Below are 20,455 nucleotides of genomic sequence, written 5' to 3'. Positions count from 1 at the left end.
AGTACTGAAGGGTTGCCTAGTGTTCCTAAGTGTAGAAGGCTGTAATATGCGTGAGGAAGAAAATACACATGCAGATAAGCTTCATTCAGGCATGAGTTACAGTGCTATTGGCTGTAATATTGATTCACATATTCAGTGTGAATCAATATTACAATAATATTGTAATATTGTACAATATTATTGTTGTGTTGAATCAATATTACAATAATATTGTAATATTGATTCAGTGTGAATCAATCAACACTATATATTAACCAAGCCATCTTTAAACAGCAGCACACATTAGGATACTGCAATACAATTCTGATGCTAACAATCCAGTTAGCATTCAGCCTCCACAGGTTAAAGGACACAGTACCCACAAAGACTGCTCTTACTTCAGATGCCAGTTCAGGAGTGCCCAGGCCACCCATACTTCTGACCAACTGGCTACAAATCTGCGGGTTTCAAGGACTCCCTCGGGTTCCGTAACTCACTAAAATGACTCACAGATCTCAGGAGAGTGCTACACTTATGATTACAGCATATTATAAAGGATACAAACCAGGACAATTAAGCGAAGAGACACAAAAGGCCCCCAAACATACCGCTTCCCCAAACATACTGCTTCCTTGCCTGCTAGAAAGCTTCTATTCAAAAGAAAGAGAGTAGCTGTCGAAAAGCAGGGAGAGCAGAACTACCAGAGAGCACAGCCAACTAGAGCCATTTATGCTCCAACAGCCTTGGAACCCTCAAAAGCCCCTGCAGCTAGTGGGGAACAGGATCACAAATATTTGTTCTCTAAATTTTAAAGTCACCAAAAAGACTTTTCTTTCTTTCTTTCCTTCCTTCCTTCCTACCTACCTTCCTTCCTTCCTTCCTTTCTTTTCTTTTCTTTTTCTCTTTCTTTCTTTTCTTTTCTTTTTCTCTTTCTTTCTTTTCTTTCTTTTTTTTTTTTCTTTCTTTCTTTCTTTCTTTCTTTGCTTGCTTGCTTGCTTGCTTGCTTGCTTTCTTTCTTTCTTTCTTTCTTTCTTTCTTTCTTTCTTTCTTTCTTTCTTTCTTTTCTTTTCTTTTCTTTCTCTTGCCTGCCTCCTTCCTTCCTTCCTTCTTTCTCTTTCTCTTTCTCTTTCTTTCTCTTCCTTCCTTTCTTTCTTTCTTTCTTTCTTTCTTTCTTTCTTTCTTTCTTTCTTTCTTTCTTTCTTTCTTTCTTTCTTTCTTTCTTTCTTTCTTTCTTTCTTTCTTTCTTTCTTTCTTTCTTTCTTTCTTTCTTTCTTTCTTTCTTTCTTTCTTTCTTTCTCATATAATGAGCACCTACTCTGTTCCAAACAGTGTTCTAGATGCTACAGAAGCAACCAGAAACAAAAATGACAAAGCTTTTGCTCTCCTTGAGCTTCCCTTCTACAGAGGGAGAATATGGTGGGGGGGTGGGTGGCACTGGGACACGGGATGGGAGAGACAGACAATAAATAAATAAGAAAAACATAATATATGTCAGATAATAATAAGTGCTACGAAGAAACATTTGACAGTGTAAAATGCCTGAGTCATGAGGCACTGGCTGTTCTTACCCAGCAAAAAACCTTCTAGGGCAATGATACAGGCAAAGCGAACTGGAAAGCGTTGGGGAGAAGTCTATTTAGATGTGAGAATTGAAAGTTCCAGGTAAAGGCAAGTGCAAATTCCAGGCGTAGGAGGAAGAACTGCGTGAAGGGCAATGCCAGCTTAGCCAGAGGGCTAAGTATGATAGGAATGTAAGGAAATGAGATCAGAGAGGCAGCCACAGTTTCAAGAATATAAGGCTCTGGAAAACTGTATTTTGGATTTTATTCAAGTGAGATGGGATACTATTGGAGGATCTTGAGTGGGAGAGTGAAATGATTTGACTCGGATTTTAACATCCTCATTCTCACTGCTAATGGAGAAAAAGGATAGGGTGACAAAAGGGAAAGCATGCAAGAATCTAAAAGGCCACTGGGCAACCCTGGAAAGAGATGATGGGGACTAACACTGGAGGTGGTGAGAGGGAGTCGGACTCTGGGTGCATTTTTTAAGGTAGAACCAACAAACCTTACTAATAGAATGGATTTGGAAGAAAAAGTCAAAGATGACTCTTTTTTCGTTTTGTTGCAGAGACAACTGGAAAGATGGCGTTGACTCCAAAGATGGAGCTAAGGATCACTAGAAAGGAATCTATATTTTTCTAAGACTTTTTGGTATTCTTACTGCTCTGATGTAGCTAAATTACACTGTGACTATTTCTAATTACTTTGGCTGCTAAATGGCTAATGGCTTAATTCATGTAAAGTACAGTGCTGGGACTGACTACGAACTCAATGAATACTAGCTACTGTTACTACACTTTGGGCCACAATTTAACTTCTAGTTACTATACTTTAGATCACAGTTTAACTTCAGTAAAATATCCAGAATAATCAGGCCAAAAATTAGAATAGTTCATGAGAAAGTAACCCAATGTTTGCCGACTTGGTGACTTATCCATCTAAGTAAACGAAGGGTGTTCAAGTGTGTGAACACTCAGAAGAAACTAAACATGAATGCATGGATCTCTAATTTGTTCTTTTAGAATACAAGTTTAAGAGCTAGAGATTAAAATAATTAGTGGTCTGCTAAGAGATGTTGCTGGGGGAAGGACATTTAACCTTTATAAACCAGAAAATGTGTTTTTCTTTCAGTCAGATTGTGGTCTGCTCTGTGCTTTACTGCTTAATTTTCATGAAAACAAACTGAATGTGTTTTAGAACAAGGACAGTTGGCAGAGCATGTGCAGGCTTTACATTGCCTATTGCTTATTTTCATAACCCTATTTAATTATAATTTACATATAACAAAATGCAACCATTCATAAGTTTCTCAAGTCTTGACAAATAGATAACATTTGTATAACCACTGTCACAATCGAGGTAAACAATATTGCCATCAGTGTTTTCCCAGAACCCCTCATCTCTTCTGGAGATCACCTCTTCTATTTATTGTTAAAGATTATTAACTCCAAGTCACCAATCTCTGTCCAGCCAGGGAAAATGAAGCCTATGAGTTCAGTAGTTTTTCTCCTTTCGGGGAGAAGGAGGAAATTCCACCTCACAGTGACACTCCCTGATATAGTGGGAAAGAGAGGGTGGTATTAGTGACATACTTGCTGAATTTTATCTAATTCAGTCATCCTTTGGTATCTGTGGAGGACTGGTTCCAAATGGATTCCAAAATCTGTGAATACTCAAGTCTGTGATATAAAATATCATTTTATATGGGCAGGTTGCCTACCCATATCCTACTGTGTACTTTAAATCATCTCTAGATTATGTATTATACATAATACAATGTAAAAGCTATATAGTTGTTTTACTGTATTTTAAAATTTGTATTATTTCTAATTGTTGTATTGTTATTTTTGTTGGAGTTTTTTTTTTTTTTTCCTGAATATTTCCCATCTCTGATTGGTTGGATCTGCAAATGAGGAACCTGCAGATACATAGAGCCAACTGTGTTATTTTCCTCAAGTGCTACTAGATAAAAGTATGTCTGTCTGTCAGTCTGTCTGTCTGTCTTTGGGTGGGACTTTTCTAACTTCGTACTGATGCAAATGAACAAATTGTGTACCTAAATGTGGAGAAATGATAGTTACCAAGGGAGAAAGACAAGTGCCCACCAGCCCTGGGCCCACATCTTAGCTTTAACACCAATTAACTGCATGACGTTAGACATGGGCCTCCGTTCCCTCATTTGTAAAATGGACAATAGTGGCCTCATGTACTGACTGGATCCGTTTGTGTCCTGGAGGGTAAGGCAGGACCTGCTTCTGCTGCAATACTCACCATCACTGCTTCACAGGCCTGGCCCAGAGGAAGGAGCTGATCCAGGCTGTGGAGCCCACAGTGTCTCTCTAAGTGTCTTCTAAATCTTTTGGCCTCACCTCAACTTTGGTTCCCTCAGAAAGATTCTTTTTAAAGAACCTGTTTCTTGTGATATTCTTTGTGGCGCACTCCTTTGTGGCCCGTTTTCACGGAATGAACATGATGAAGACAGGAAAAGAATCAAGAGTAGAAAAGGCTGAAAATGCCTGAAATAATCAAGTTGCAAATTTTTACGTAGAAGAGGCTCATTTCTTCATTAAGAAAGACATTTACAGATATGAAAATACAACCTAAATTTTCTATTTTTGTTCATTTACTATTTAAGGTCTTTTAAAAAATAATGCCACTGTTTTATGAGAACACATGGGATGATTTATTACACAAGGTCCAAGTATTTTCACTAGAGGAGAGGCCACTGAACTGCAGAAACTCTACTTAAACTTTTCTCACAATCTAATTAATACCCACTCCTAGTTTAGAAAAAATAACTAGCATGTTTTAGTGTGTTCCTAATAATGAAATACACCTAGCTTGTGGCTGGAGCTTGACTCTGTTTGAATTGTGGTGTGGTGTGTTTGGGTTTGTACCCAAGTTCCTGATACTGTGGACAGAACTGTTAAACCATCGGGGGCCCAGACTCTCTCATCAACCCAATGGGGATTGTAGTGAAAATAAATTGTAGCCTAAAAATGTTTTACACACACACACAAAAGCACTGCAAGATGAAGCTATGTGATTTTAAAATGTAAGAAGTGTAATTTCGTTTGTTCATTCAATACATGTGTACTAAGAATCTTGAATCATAATTCATGACTTATCCATAATGTAAAAATCTTTGTGACCTTGGGTTAAGTAAATACTTCTTAGAGCCGGTATCGAATGTACTATACATAAAAAAGAAAAAACATTGATGAATTCACTTCTGCAAATTTAAAAATTTCTGGTTTTCAAAAAGAATGTTTTCTCTGTAATGAGAATGAAAGACAATTCACAGACTGGGAGAAAATACTTGCAAATTATATCTAATAAATAACTTGTATCCAGGATGTATCATTAACTCCCAATGTGCAATAATGATATGGGCGGGAAAGCCTATAAGAAAGGAATGCTTAAAAAGTTAAACAGATACTTCCCCAAAGAAGATGTATACATGGTAAATAAACACATAAAATGACATCATTAGCCATCAGTGACATGCAAATTAAAACCACAATGAGATACTACTATAAATCTATTAGAATGCCTCAAATTGGGGGGAAAAAAAAAAAAACAAAACTGACCATACCAGTGTTGGTGAGGATGTGGAGCAACCAGAATGGTAAAAATGTGAAATAGTCAAATCACTATGGAAAACAGTTCAGCAATTTCTTAAAATGTTAAACCACTAAATGACCCAGCCAGTCTACTTCTAGGTATTTATCCAAGAAAAACCAAAGCATATGTTCATACAAAGATTTGTACACAAAAGTTCATAGTAGCTTTATTATGGTAATAGTCAAAAACCAGAAATAATCTAAATTTCTATCAACAGGTCAACAGACAAGAAAATTGTGCTCTCTCTCTCTGTATATATATATATGAATACTATGTAGCAGTTAAAAAGAAATGAACTATTGATACATTAAACTATGAGAATAAATTTTAAAACAATTATTCTGAAAGCAAGAAGCCACACCAAGTAAATCAATAAATAAAAAGTATAGAAATAACAAAAATTCAAATAACTGTATGTACTTGAAAGCAGATCATTATTTGCCTGGGAATGGAGAATGGAAGGAGGGATGATGAGGAGGGCCTACAAGCAGGATTACCAATGGGCATAAGGAAATTTTTACAATTGATTGACATGTTCATTTTCCTGGTTTCAAGGGTATATGCATATATCAAAATTATCAGATTGTATATTTTATATATGTGCAATTTATTGTGTATTATATAATAAAGCTGTTAAAAAACCAATTGATCATATTTGTTTGTGTCTACTTCTGAACTTTATTTTCTGTTCCATTTATCTATATCTATCTCTCAATACCACAGTGTCTTTGTTTTTTGCAGCTTTAGAGTGAACCCTGGAATTTGGTAGTGTGAATTATACAACTTCACTTTTTTTTTTTTTTTTTTTTTTTTTTAGATGGAGCCTCCCTCTGTCATCCAGGCTGCAGTGCAGTGCAGTGCCGTGATCTCAGCTCACTGCAACCTCTGCCTCCTGAGTTCAAGCAATTTTCCTGCCTCAGCCTCATGAGTAGCTGAGACCACAGGCATGCACCACTACACCTGGCTAATTTTTGTATTTTTAATAAAGATGGGGTTTCACCATGTTGGCCAGGATGGTCTCGAACCCCTGACCTCAGGTGATCCATCCTTCTTGGCCTCCCAAAGTGCTGGGATTACAGGCATGAGCCACTACACCTGGCCATACAACTTCATTCTTTTTCAAAATAGTTTTGTCTGTTTTATTCCCTTTGCCTTTCCATACATATTTTAGAATGTAGATTTTTTTAAGGGAAAAATATTCTGCTAGGATTTAAAACAGGATTGTTTCAAATCTATAGATCATTTTGATAATAACTGACATCTTAAAAACTGAGTTTTCCATCCATAACTATGCCATATCTTCAATTTATTTAGGTCTTCCTTGACTTTTTATCAGTGTTCTGTGTATTGATTTTTAAAAATCATATGTGTGAATAGATTATATTACCTATAAGTTTCAGTTTAGGATAGCAAATATGGTTTTATAAAGTAGTCATTATTGAAACCTATTAAGTCTAATAGGTTTCAGAACCTGACCTAAAGAAGTATTATGTAAAAGAGAAGACTGACTTTCAGAATACACCAAGACTCAAGGGTTGGTGAATAGAGAATGATTCAATGAAAGGTGCTGAGAAGATAAAATGTGGGAGAAAAATATGGAGAATGAAATGTCAATAAGGCCAAATGAAGAAAGAGAACATTTATAATGGAGAACACATTCAACTGTATCCAATGCTATTACGTCATGTAAAATGAGGAGAATTGAACTTCAGATTTAATAATAAAGAAGTTGTTCTTGTCAAGAACTGTTTCAATTTATGGGGGTGTCAGGGCTGGGATGGTGAGAAAGCCTGACTGGAGTGAGTTAACAGAGAAAAGAAGGAGAATTGGAAATAACTTGAGGCATTTTGCTGAAAAGGGAGCAAAGAAATAGGGTGGTAGGTGTAGGAGTAAAGGAAAAGTCAATAATAGATGCTTAAAGGGGGGAATATCATAGGTGTGGAAAATCTTACCTGTATACTAATGGGAATGCCACAGTAGAGAGAGAAACATTTCAGTTGCAGAAGAAAGGAGTGAGCATAGCAGTAGTAATGTTTTGCTGTTGTTTTTGAGACAGGTCTCACTCAGTTGCCCAGGCTGAAGTGTAGTGGCACCATCGCAACTCACTGCATCCTCCACCTCGTGGGTTCAAGTGATCCTCCCACCTCAGCCTTTTGAGTAGCTGGGACTACTGGCACATACTACCACAAATGCCTTTTTGTTTGTTTGTTGCTGTTTTAGAGGCAGGATCCCACCGTGCTGCCCAGGCTGGTCTCGGACTTCTGGGCTCAAGAGATCATCCCTCCTTGACCTCCCAAAGTGCTAGGATTACAGGCATGAGCCACCACACTTGGCCCAGTGATGGTTTTTAATATGAGAGAGAGTATTGGATCTAAGGGCAACAGGAGAAGAGTTAAATTCACGTAGAAAATGGCAGTGTTCATCCATTATAACAGCAGAAAAGAAATATATATATATATGTATCTAGAAGGAGATGGATATGTAGGTTTGAAGATGTGCTAACATTTTGATTACAACCATTTTCTTAGTGAAAAAGTAAAAACATGGACTAAGGGAGGCTGAGGGAGGAGGCATGGTGAAACAGCCCTCTGGAGAATGGTGGGGTAATTGGCTTTGAAGGCGTAGTAAGATTGCCTTGACAGTAGTGCAGGCAATCTTCAAACCACTTGGAGTTTGAAGTAATAAATTTCAAGAGACACCAGGAAGATTGCTGTGTTTTTCTCCAACCATTTTCATCTAGCTCTTTTTATTAAAATAATTTCAACTTTTATTTTAGATTCAGGCCATACTTTTGCAGGTTTGTATTATATTATACATATTATATTATATTATATATTTATATATTATATAGATTATATGGATTATATTAATATATATTATATTACCTGGGTATATTATATTGTGTGATGCTGAGGTTTAGAGTATGATTGATTCCATCACTCAGGTACTAAGCACAGTACCTAATAGTTTTTATTCCTTGACCCACCCCACCCCCAGTAGTTCCCAGTGTCTGTTGTTGCCATCTTTATGTCCATCAGTATCCTTTGTTTAGCTCCCTCTTTTAAGTGAGAACATGCCAACTTTTTTCATCTCTAAGGTACAGGTACTGAGTTGGTGGAAAATAAAGAAAACCAGGGTTTGAGTTTCCCAGGGAAATACAATGAAAGGAATAGGGCTAGAAAGTCTGTAACTGTGTATATGGGAGTGACTGTAATGAAGGACTTTTGAATCCAAGTTGTATAAGGCTTAAAGTAAGAACATGAAGATGATGGACAATGCAAAGGTTAGAATCAACGCACTGGATCCTTGTGGGTGAAAATAGTAGAAAGAGGAAGATGAAAGTATAGGAGGAGATAGGGTGGGATATTAATCAGTAATGTCTAGAGTGCCCATGAGAACGAATGGCTGAAGTTGGGGTAGAAAATAAAATCACTGGAAGTGAGGAGGTCAGGGACTGAGAGGTCAAGGTATCGGAAAAATGACCTATGTGTACAAAAAATCATCAAAAATAACTTCAGAAACTGTAATGTGGAGTATGAATGTGAGCCAGGTACTGTGTTTGACATCATTGGAGGAGCTATGGATAGATAACTGAAATAAGGAGGGAGAGCAGGTACTTCAGAGGCACTTGCCTTGTTTTATTAAAGGAAGGAGCAGGAATAACAATGATTCTGAAAGTGGCTACAGAACATCTACCACCTCCTGGCCTGACCTTATTTAAATACGGTGAAAAAATAGCCACTGTTTACCTTAAATATCTCCTTCTGAAAATATAAGGAATTGTGCAATATCTTTTGGAAGGATTATTATAAACAGTTTGAGAACACTGTAATACTTGAAGAAATGCACTTCAGTTATTTGCAGATTTGTTATGTGGAAGCTTCTAATATGTTATCTGCTATTTATGGCTTCATCTCAAATGGATGATACCATATTTCAAAAACTCAGATCCTTGAGCACTTTCATGAAAGTAAGGTCTCTACAAAAGCTATATGGAAAAAGTAAAAATTAGCCTGGAAAAGCTACATAGCACATATTTGTGTAGTAACTGAGCACAGGTCTGATTAACCCTTCTATTTAAGATTAGGCAAATTTACTTAAATCTAGAAACTAGAAGTTAGGGATAAACACATGATATATTTGGATAAGGCCAGAGTGCTAGATGTTGCCATTTTTCAAAGGAGATTTACTAATTTTATTATCCCCAAGAAACAGATTCAAAACTAATTATTACATATGCAAATGTACATATTATTATCAATAACAGAGTAAAAACCTAACAGTATCCCCTCTGGGGAAAAAATGAATGGGAAGTGCATGGGAAAGGGAAATTATAAAGTAAATAGGCATTCCTCCTAAGACTTTTCACCCTCTTTGGTACATTAAAAAGAAAAAAAAAATAGCAGGGAGAAAATGACAATGAATTAATGTGAAATTCTGATTTAGGATGATGAAAATCCAACTAAACTGAAATAAAACAGCATATTCAAGTTCAAACAGTATTTTAAAACTAAGTAGCCCCTGCATCTAAAAGCGAACTAAAACTACTAGATCTGTGAAAAGAGTTTCAACATTAACTAGTGAACTGGTGTTTATAACACACAATAGAAGGTATGCATTATTTTGCATTATTTCTGTCATAGAAGCGAACAATTTGCCTACATTAGAAATAAAATCAGTTGACATTGATCACCAAGGAAACTCATGAATAAGACAAGATTGCTTAGGACACCAAACCACTCTCCAAACTATAACATCATAATTTAAAGAGGAAGATGGCAATACTCTAGGACTGCCCAGTGGGCTCTACTTAGAAGAGGTAACGGATGAAAGAAGAAACAAAGAAACAAGAAAAGGGATTTTAAAATTCGCATATGCTGCTTGTCCTGCTGCCTCTGTTCTGATTCACAGAATTAAATATCCAAGTTAAATGTCTAACTTGTTCTGACATTGCTGCCCCAGAAAGCCATGGACGACAAGACACACTTTCTTGGTGCCCTGTGTGAGTTAATCTGAGGTTGGAGCATGTAGTTGATTGTACTGTGGTTTCCCGGTATCCACACCCTTCTTCAGCGTCCTCCCACTCTAACTGCATTCAGCAACAGTAGCAAACTTAAACAGAAACTTGAAAACTGTTTGCATGTTTTCAGCTTCTCCTGAACTCCTAACTACAACTAAGAGAAATGCCGGGACTAGCCTGCTGAAATATGAGACACATTGTCCCACCCCTACCCCCAGATGACCTGCCAGCTGATTCTAGAGACATAAGTCTAGCCAAGATCAGTAGAACTGCTCAGCCAACTTGCAGACCCATCCAAATAATAAACGGGGTTAAGACTTACGCTGACCCTTTGGGGTGTTATGCAGCAATAATTGCGGACAGAGTGGTCAGGCTAGTCCACGAGTTGGACTGATTATCCCCTCCACCTCTGACATAACTTGGGTGGGTCAGGGCCAACCACTATGAAGAGTGGAAACTGGGAGTTAAAACGAGTAAGAATTAAAAGTTATGGTATTACAGTTTCTTTACAAATTTGTAAATATGAGGATGTTATTTGAACTGCATTAAAGCCTCAAAAGCTATAAACTAGGTCTATTTACCTTGAGTGTATGATCTTTAAAGTGTATGAGGTGAGACTGGTTATTCCTCTGTGAACTGTCTCCACACGATGCTTCCACACTCATCATTGTCCTAGAGCCTATTCCAAGGCACTTTAAAAATTTAACTTTCATTAAATAATAATTTTAAAGACCTTCCTAACTCCTCTTAGAAAGACTTGGTTTTCAACATTTCTTGGCATTTGAGCCTATGGTACCATGTCATTTATGCCCAAAGCACATCTAGAATGTTGTCAGATGACAAGAACAATGTAATTAACAAGCATATGCAGATATTTTCTTAGGTTGGCAAAGTAGTAATTATTCACACAGAAAAAAAAAAAAAAAAAAAAAAAGGCCAGTGGCACAAATAATAGAAAATAACAAGTCTATCATTACAGGACTCCCAAAACTTGTTGCAGGAGGCATGGTTTAATGTCCTTGACATTAACTTTCCAATGAACTTTTTCTTCCAATTTAGTGGCCAGCGTTATCTTAAGCCATTTCTGGCTGTATTTTCTTCACATTCTAAGCCCATTTCCTTTTCTGTTGTCAGCACTCTCTTGGCCTTCAAACAGCTCTAGTTGGGCCTCTGTTCAAGTGGTAGTGCACACCCTACCTCCAAGGAACTTGTTGCAAATCTTGTTAGTCAAAAGTGCGGTCCATGGACCAGCATCAGAGTCCAGTCCAGTCTACTTAATCAGAATCTGCATTTAAACAAAATCCTCACGTGATTATTTTTACTTACAATTATTTTCACTTTTTATTCTTTCTCTTTAGCTTTTATTTAGTCTTTACACTTAGCTATAACTTGGGGACTGTGGCAGTGGGGTTCCATGGTTTTTTGTTTTGTTTTGTTTTTAGCAGTTAAGCAGCCTATCTTAATCAGGAGGGAAAAAACTACTACATCACATAGTATTGCTCCTCCTCATAGCATTCACAAAGAAGCAGGCATTAAGGTGGAATTCAATACAACCACCTTTAGCACTACGATCTTATAAATTACACTCTCTTCTTCCTCTTGCATGCTATTAGAATGACTTCTCTATCTTTACAACCCTGCTGGATATTGAAAAGTCAATCATAATTCCACTACTTTATCCCACATCAACATGTTTTCTTCTCTTTCAGTCAGTATATGTCTTGATAATAGGTACTGAATCCTTTTTAACTTTTTAAAATCTCCAAAGCAAGATATAGTGCCTGGAAAACCAGTAGGTGTTCAACAGTACCCTCTTTTTAACTAATAATGAAAAGAATAACTTGGTCGTTAATTCCTGAAATTTCAAATACACACAAAAACAAAAACAAAAAACTTACCTACTTAAGCTTAAGTTATTGCATTTTCATAGCCATATCAATTTGTTTCTCCTATGGCCCACTTCTCCTTCTAGGTTGATTCTAAAGATTTTAGTTTATGTGATAGAAAATATAAATATCCATGGAAAACTTTAAATATTTTATCATTTCCAATATGTACGCTTAAAAAAAAAATCCCTTCTCCAATTTGTCTGAAATTAGGGAATTTCTATTGATGCACTTTGTCATCTTTGATTCCCCAATGATTCCTGTAGTTTCTGATACATAACATTCAAGTATCTGTTGAATGAATGAGTTATTTTTAAACCACCATGTTCGTTAGCATGTTACAATTAATGAAAAAAGTTCCAATGCAAAACATTTTAATAGGTTGTCAAATATACAGTTATTAGAATTATGTAAATATCACTTATAAAAATTGGTATATCACATTAGATGATTCTATAAAATAAAAACACAAATCACACATTGACAATAACCCCTGCAGTCCAAGTATACTCCCACAATAGTACAAATTACAAACACATTAAAAAAAAAACCCTAAAGACATTTATACATTTAAACCAAAGTAACTGTGACTAGACTAAATACATTCATTCATCAAGTACAATAAATTTAGCATTGTTGCTCATAGTCACTAATAACACAATTTTAGGTGCAATTTCACATGCTTTCATAAATCTTCCAGTACAGTTCCCATAGTAAAGTGTCTTTGTGCACGCCATTTTCATTTATATGCAGGTGCATCATACATCATACTTAAAACTATTTCACTTCACAAACTGTTAATATATATTTTAAGTGGACAGTAGGTAAAAAATTTAAACTTCAATGATGACAAAATCTAAAATTAAAGAAAAGTCTTGAAAGCCTATAGTGACTTGTTTACTTGCATGAATAATATTTTCACTTAGTACAGGCTATTAATATAAGTAATGAGAACTTAAATATTAACTCAAAAAAAGATAGAGGCTCCAAACTTTTCTAAGAAATTAATGCATTTTCAAAGTAATAATATAATCAGTCTGTAAGTCAAAAGTAATTTCATATTCATTGCCAAATTTAAAATAACAGTGATGTTAAGATTGAGGCCTAAAACTGTTGTACTAAATTGTAAAATACAGTAAAGATGCAGCTCATTTGCTTGGGAATATGTAATGGAATGTTTCTCAGAGCAATGTTTATGTTAAACATTACTTTAAATGGACAGTCTAAATAAATGTACCTTTGCCAGCAAGGAAAGTGAAAAATTAAGGCTTTTTTATGCTATCTGTAACTACTACCCAAACTTAAATAGAGGTTACAATACTGCAAAATATTACTTCTCACTTCAACTATTGTTAGTTGCTTCATTTCAACCCCATACTTATTATTTAGATGCCTATTTTTCTATATCTCTATTTTAATTAAGTCCCCAATCCCACCCTATCCAAAGAGAATGCTGAAAATGGTTAGGACCTTATCTGTTTGGTTCACAGTTGTAATACTGGGGGCTAAAAATGCTTAACACATGGCATAAATCCAAGAAATATTTTTGAATGAACTAAGAAGCCTGGCCTCCAAAGACAACCCTACTTGTTTTTCCAAAGCAATAACAGATAGTTGTTACCTCTTTAGATAATCAGATTGACAATTATTCAAAAGGAATAGATGTTTCCTAGGCTATGAAAACATCAAAAACATGTAATAGAAAGGATAACTGAGGGTACAAACGTATCAAATCAAGACTAAAGGCACCAGAGCAAAAAGGTAAGCATTGTAAACATTTTTTAAAGCAAAACAAGTTTTAACGTGTAAATGTCAAACTAGTAAGAGAAAATGTACTAAAATGATGACAATGCTTTACCATAGTAGACACAATTCCTGTAATTTCACAAACAGAATTCTTTCGTTGTTCTATCGTTTTCTTTCATCCTACATCTTCTACAATATTCCAACCCCTAGAAACAAATGTATTTTCAGTTGTGTGAAACAAAAAATTGCAACTGAAGGGTCTACGGAAATTCCTTTTTCTTAAATGATGTTATAAATTTGATACACAGACTTGATAGACATAAGAACATCATCTTGGAAATCATAAAATACTAAATTATGCTCAATCAAAATACAGACAAAGCTTCTTCAGTTGAACAGTTTAGAGCCCCATAAGAGCAAATTGTAGTGTAAAGAAGAAAAGTAAGTACAATCTTTCCAGACGCACGAAACAAAGAATAATGAATACTGAGTTGAAATACCACAAGCTCCACATTAGAGCCATTTAATATACACATTTTCATAACTGTTTCTTGAAAAACTATTTAGATAAAATATTTAGCATTTATCATTGATTTTAATTTACTTGAATCTATGCAATGTCCATCCATATTAAAATATCAATTAATGTAAATACTTTATTACAAAACTATTATACAATTTAAATTTTTATTAGAGAAAGGTATTATTCACATCCACAATTTCTTAAAGTCCTTTTTAAATGAGTGTATTCCATAAGAAATACACTAAAATCATTACTTATGTTTCATAGGGAAAAAAACTATGAGAATCCTATTTACCCAAACTATATCCCTAATATGCTTATTTCTTAAGCCTTTACATGTTCAAATATGCTTGTTGAATAGTGATCATTCATCCCCACAGTGGTAAATTTCAGCATAACATTAAGTGACTGAGAGAGACTAAAATAGTCACATGTAGATTAGATAAACAGATACTTATTCTGTTATACCTAAGCTTTCTTATAAAGCAACACAAAATGAGCACTGGATAACAATAACAAATGTAAACAAACAGAATTAAATGTTAATCCCTTCCCTGAAAAACAACAGATAAGAGGGCTTCTTGCTTTATTAAAAACAAAACGATCTATTTTATCAAAAGGGTAAGACATTGATTTTACAAAATTATATTTCCAAATACAGATAAAAAAAAATCTTGAACAGTTAATTCAGATTTTATTGAGCTAAAATGTGCAAAAATCTGATAATACTTAAGTGTATTAAATTCATTGTACATAGGTTGATATAATCCCATACATAAAAAGCCTCAGTATCTTGTTAAGATTCAAAATAGTGTTTAATTATCTGAACTTAAGATTTATTGAACCACTATCCAAATAACAACAAAATCCATATTGTAAAAGAAAAAAGTAAAACTAAAAATTTTCTGATTATCACTTGAAATTCATTCCCATTAAAACATAAAACTATAGCCAATATCCATTTGAAAAGTGAAGAAAAATTGGAAGTCCCCGTGATAATTACACCAATTCTAAATAAAAAATTAAAATCAAATTTTGCTATTACAAAATGCATGTGATTTTAGGTTATTCAGGTTTAATAGATTTACTAAGGATAGAGTTCATAGAGCATTTAGTTGGTACTTCTGTTTGTACTCAGGTATTTGCAAAGTACCCCCAGAAAAGGCTGAGAAGGTAAAATAAACATAAAATTGTGAAATTTTCTCCACACCACAACAAAGGCGCTCAGATTTAAAAATTCAATTTGTAACTCTAGAAGAAAAAGAGGAGAAACAATTTACAACCCCAAAATATTTTCCAGAACTATGACAAAACTGATAACTACCTAGAAATGTTATTAGTGAATCGAAGTGCAAGTAATGACAGCATTAACATCAAATGTATTTGAAGACTCAAAGTTTTAAATGTTTTCAATGACAAACAACTAGTTGATTTTTTTTAAGGTGGTGGGTGTGAAACAAAGATAATACAAATCTAATTTTTCCGGGAACAGTAGCACTGCTCCTGTCCCCATGAAATTAAGTTATAATTTCACCATTCAACATAATATAAAACTGTTTTGATTAAGAGTGAAATAGAAGCATGAATATAGATACGCACCAAACCCTATATTAGGGACTAATTTACACATGGTATTTTGATAACAACCTAATTAGATACTGTCTTTCATTGCTTACTATAATTCTGAGAAACTGCTTTTAACAACATTTACACTACTGCTTAACTAAATGGGGACACAAAAATACATAAATTTTTAAAGAAAAAATTCAAATTATTTAGAGGAGAAATAAAACTTCAATTATTTACTTTTTTGAAGCTGCATTTAGATACAAAGGTATATGGTTTACGATACTTTTCACAATGTAATAAATTTATATTCCAATTTTCTCATGAATTTTCGATTGTAAAAGAAAATATTTTGTTCCTTGAAAATAACATCTCTCTTCCCCTAACCCAGGTAAGAACAATTAGTGTGCCCTTAATTTCAAGACTTTGTTGTTGTCATCCATGTCAATTGTCTTTTTCATGAAGTATAATATTTTGAGAGAGAGATGTAAAAATTAAAGAGAAAATCTGCTTTTGGAATGCAACGATTCTAAATCATTTCACTAAGAAGCACCCTTTGACACACTGGTCTGAACTTTTAATATAAAACCTAAACAGTACTTATTTCTGAAGTAGAATTTTCTCCAGTTTTAGTAACTTCATACATAGCAATACTAAGGACATCAACCTGTGCTTTTGAGATTTTGATAGGTGTTCTAATAACGTAATATTTTAGATATGGCTCATTGTCAAGGCTGGGTGGACAGAGATTTTATGAACTGGCTACAGAAAGCTAACTAAACTCTTAATGACTGAATAATGGTTTGCATTTTGCTTGAGCCAAAAAAGATGTTTAAGCCATGTACCACCACATTCCCTGCTTAACATTCCTAAGTTTCTTTATTCTTCATAGTTTTCTAATGAACAAATAATTAGTTTTCCTGAGTAAGATTATAAAAAAGTTAACCTTTCTTCCAAAAGTATAAAGACAAATAAAATGTCGACTCACAATACAAATTTTTTACACAGCATTACAGGTGCAGAGATATTGACTGCTCCTCTTCACTATGATTGGCCCACCCTTTAAAAAGACTGTAACAGAGAATTCAATTGTCTAAAATACTTCGAAGTACAGAAATTAAATGCTTTAGCCCATAAACATATCCCTCATCTATTGTGTTGCTAGGGAACACATGAGCAAAATCTATCATTCGCACTTCTACTTCAGCGATCTCTTGGCAACCAGTGGGAAGATGGTAGAAAACTTTTTCCAGTTGGGAAAGTACATTTCCATTTAAATGTTCCTGTGACATGCTTTTCCACCCATTGTCTTGCTCCAGATGTTCAACTTTCAATGAAGTCTGACTGTGATGCTTTTTTGTATACATTTTCCTGTGACGAGCATACATCTTGGACAAGCTTTTGCCCACTGAAGCCTCTATTTTTCCATTAGCTGTGGAACTTAACACATGAAAGTTATTATTGTACTCTAGTACTTCTGTGTCTGACAGTTGTCCTTTGGACAAAAACTTTTCTGCCAAAGTTCTGTCATTCAATTTTGTAGTGGTTGGCTGAGATGAACCTTCATAAACAAATAGTAATGAACTTGCGTAAAAGTTAAGCTGCTTCTGGTTTTCAAACCACTGCAGAATTTTCTCAATCTTCTGAATACTGGCAGCAACAGCATCTTTTCTTAAGCAATACCCATTATGAAAAAATCTGGAGACTCCTATAAAAAAGAAAAATATGAGCATTATAATCAAATTATGAAATAACTATTATTTGGGAAGTAAACTCATCACAGAATTCTCCAATATTTTCCCCATCCTCCCTTATAATTAAGTGAACAGTTAATCCTAGAATTCTAAGAATTCTAGTCAGATATAGAAATCTGACCTCAGCTTAATTTTTGGTGAAGATGATCTTACTAGAAAACATTTAAATTACACTAACATGATATGAAATGTCCTATTTAGACAAAAGAAAATTTATTACACTTGACTGATAGTTTACTTCTCTCACTATATTCTCTTAAGAAATAGGATTCCAGGCTGGGTGTGGTGGCTCATGTGTGTAATCCCAGCACTTTGGGAGGCTGAGACGGGCGGATCACGAGGTCAGGAGATCGAGACCGTCCTGGCTAACACGGTGAAACCCCATCTCTACTAAAAATACAAAAAAAAAAAAGAAAATTAGCCAGGCATGGTGGCAGGTGCCTGTAATCCCAGCTACTCGGGAGGCTGAGCAGGAGAATTGTGTGAATGCGGGAGGCGGAGCTTGCAGTGAGCCAAGATCATGCCACTGCACTCCAACCTGGGCGACAGAGCTAGACTCCGTCTAAAAAAAAAGAAAAAAGAAATAGGATTCCAAGACTTGCTCTATTTACTATTGTGAGAAATTTTACAGTAAAATTACTTGTTCGGGCTGGGCACAGTGGCTCACGCCTGTAATCCCAGCACTTTTGGAGACAGAGGCGGGTAGATCACCTGAGGTCAGGAGTTCAAGACCAGCCTGGCCAACATGGTAAAACCTCGTCTCTACTAAAAATACAAAAATTAGGCTTGGTGATGCATGCCTGTACTCCCAGCTACTTGGGAGGCTGAGGCACGAGAATCACCTGAACCTGGGAGGTAGAGGCTGCAGTGACCCGAGATCGTGCCACTGCGCTCCAGCCTGGGCAATAGAGCAAGAAAAAAAAACAAAAAACAAAAAAACTTGTTTGTTAGAATCTCATTTAGAGCTAACTAAAACCTAGAGTCAAATTTAATTATTTTTTAATGGTACCATTACCAAATACCAAACCATAACTCTACTAATTTTCATTTGCTTTCAATAATATTGATTAAGTCAATTGTTCCAAAAAGTTCAGCTTACTTTTGGGAATAGCGCTTTTCCAGGTTAGGTATATTATTGAAAATTGAGACCTTTAAATGTTTTAACCTATCAGATTATTAGGGCTTTTTAAAAACTAGGCCTAGTTTATCATACTTGGGAATTTATAGGTATATATAATTTGATTTCTGCTTTCAAATAACTTGTTTCCCCAATTTGGGACAGAAACTATTAAAAGATACATTCAGGTATGACTAAATTAGTAGCATGGGAAAATATTTTTTAAATAGCCCATCTGAAAGTTATTTTGCTGTTAAGTACTCCAAGGCAAACACTAATTGTTAAGCTCAAGCTATGGATGTTTGCTTTCTATACACAAAGTAAGAATTGTTCTACAAACTTTTTACACTATGCATAAGTTCTTCTCTAACTATCTTAGTATAGCTAAGAATAAACGTGTAATATAAAGTTATTTCCAGGAATCTAGGATATTGTTGTTTTTGTAATATCTTGGCCATAAATATTTTAGAAACATACTATATGTATGTTAACAGATTTTATTTAAATCAGTTTAATGCCACTTAATTATTCATTATGAAGAGCTCTAGAAACTTACATAGTTCAACTACACATGGAAAAATTCAATAAAAATACATTACATGCTACAACACATATTTTAAAGTCTCTTATGTAACAAGCAGTTTTAATATACTATGATCTATAACGTTTACTTACAAAATAATTTTATAGACAACCTCTAGTTCCAGTATTGAGCTAGATGGTTGGTACACAGCTGTTCATTATTTTTTTAAGTTATATTAATAAGAAATAAATGAAAATGTAACAGGGCCATTCATAGTCCCATGGTCTTGATGTATTATGAACCAGGGCTTGCGATTAATCCAATTCTGTAAATCTAAGTTTCATTATTTTTTTATTTTATTTATTTATTTATTTATTTTTATTATTATACTTTAAGTTCTAGGGTACATGTGCATAACGTGCAGGTTTGTTACATATGTATACTTGTGCCATGTTGCTGTGCTGCACCCATCAACTTGTCAGCATCATTATTTTTTTTAAAAAAATGATTATGAGTCAAATCACCTTTCCAAATGACAACTAAAACTGAAATAACTTTAGAATTAACTGTTCAATCATAAAAGCATTAGTTTTTTAATCCTTACCATCTTTTATAGTTTCTTTTGTTAAGCTTCTTCCATAATGCTGATTTTGTGTCTCATAGCTATCGGAATGAACATGATAAACCTGTCAAAAAAAAACCAGTGAATATTAAAAAGCTAATACTCCTTGACCATGTGGGGTTTATCCCAGCCACAAGGGTGGCAAAAGATGAAATCTACTCAGGTAATTCATTCTAATAGATTTGAGAAGAAAAAAAAAATCGCAGTCATATCAATGGATGCTGAAAAGGCACTTTACAAATTTAACATCCACTACTGATGAAAACTCTTTGTAATATAAGGATAGATGAATATTTCCAATATGATAAAACTATCTACCTCAACCTACCAGGAGTTAGTCTCAAGTTTAAAGGACAGAACTGAAAAAGCACTTCTTTTAAAATACAAGAAGCTTTCACAAAAATATTTTATCACGATGTCTTTTATATTATTATCATCTAATATTCTGGAGTTCCTAGTAAATGCAATTAGAGAGAAAGAAATTAGAGGTATAATAATTTGGAAAGGTGGAGATAAATACTCTGAATATTTGT

At 34.6% G+C, this 20,455-nt stretch overlaps 3 protein-coding genes across 6 annotated transcripts in view; 2 read left to right on the top strand and 1 right to left on the bottom strand.

Moving 5' to 3' along the window:
* PHYHIPL (phytanoyl-CoA 2-hydroxylase interacting protein like) overlaps positions 1–20,455 on the top strand; it is a 1,239,789-nt gene that overhangs the window by 127,464 nt on the left and 1,091,870 nt on the right. The window lies entirely within an intron of this gene.
* Positions 1–20,455, top strand: part of CISD1 (CDGSH iron sulfur domain 1) — a 1,082,448-nt gene that overhangs the window by 962,049 nt on the left and 99,944 nt on the right. The window lies entirely within an intron of this gene.
* IPMK (inositol polyphosphate multikinase) overlaps positions 12,429–20,455 on the bottom strand; it is an 84,296-nt gene continuing 76,269 nt past the window's right edge. For both annotated transcript variants that reach the window (XM_050803058.1, XM_050803057.1), the window contains exons 5-6: positions 19,905–19,986; positions 12,429–17,614 (exon numbers count right to left, since the gene is read on the bottom strand). In XM_050803058.1, coding sequence (XP_050659015.1) covers positions 16,992–17,614; positions 19,905–19,986 — 705 coding nt within the window. In that variant the 3' untranslated portion in view covers positions 12,429–16,991. The remainder of the gene's footprint in view (positions 17,615–19,904; positions 19,987–20,455) is intronic.

The sequence above is a fragment of the Macaca thibetana genome, chromosome 9, assembly GCF_024542745.1.
Source record: "Macaca thibetana thibetana isolate TM-01 chromosome 9, ASM2454274v1, whole genome shotgun sequence".
In the NCBI taxonomy this organism is placed as follows: domain Eukaryota; kingdom Metazoa; phylum Chordata; class Mammalia; order Primates; family Cercopithecidae; genus Macaca; species Macaca thibetana.
The sequence above is the reverse complement of the archived record's forward strand: the minus strand, read 5'-3'. Positions and strand labels throughout refer to the sequence as shown.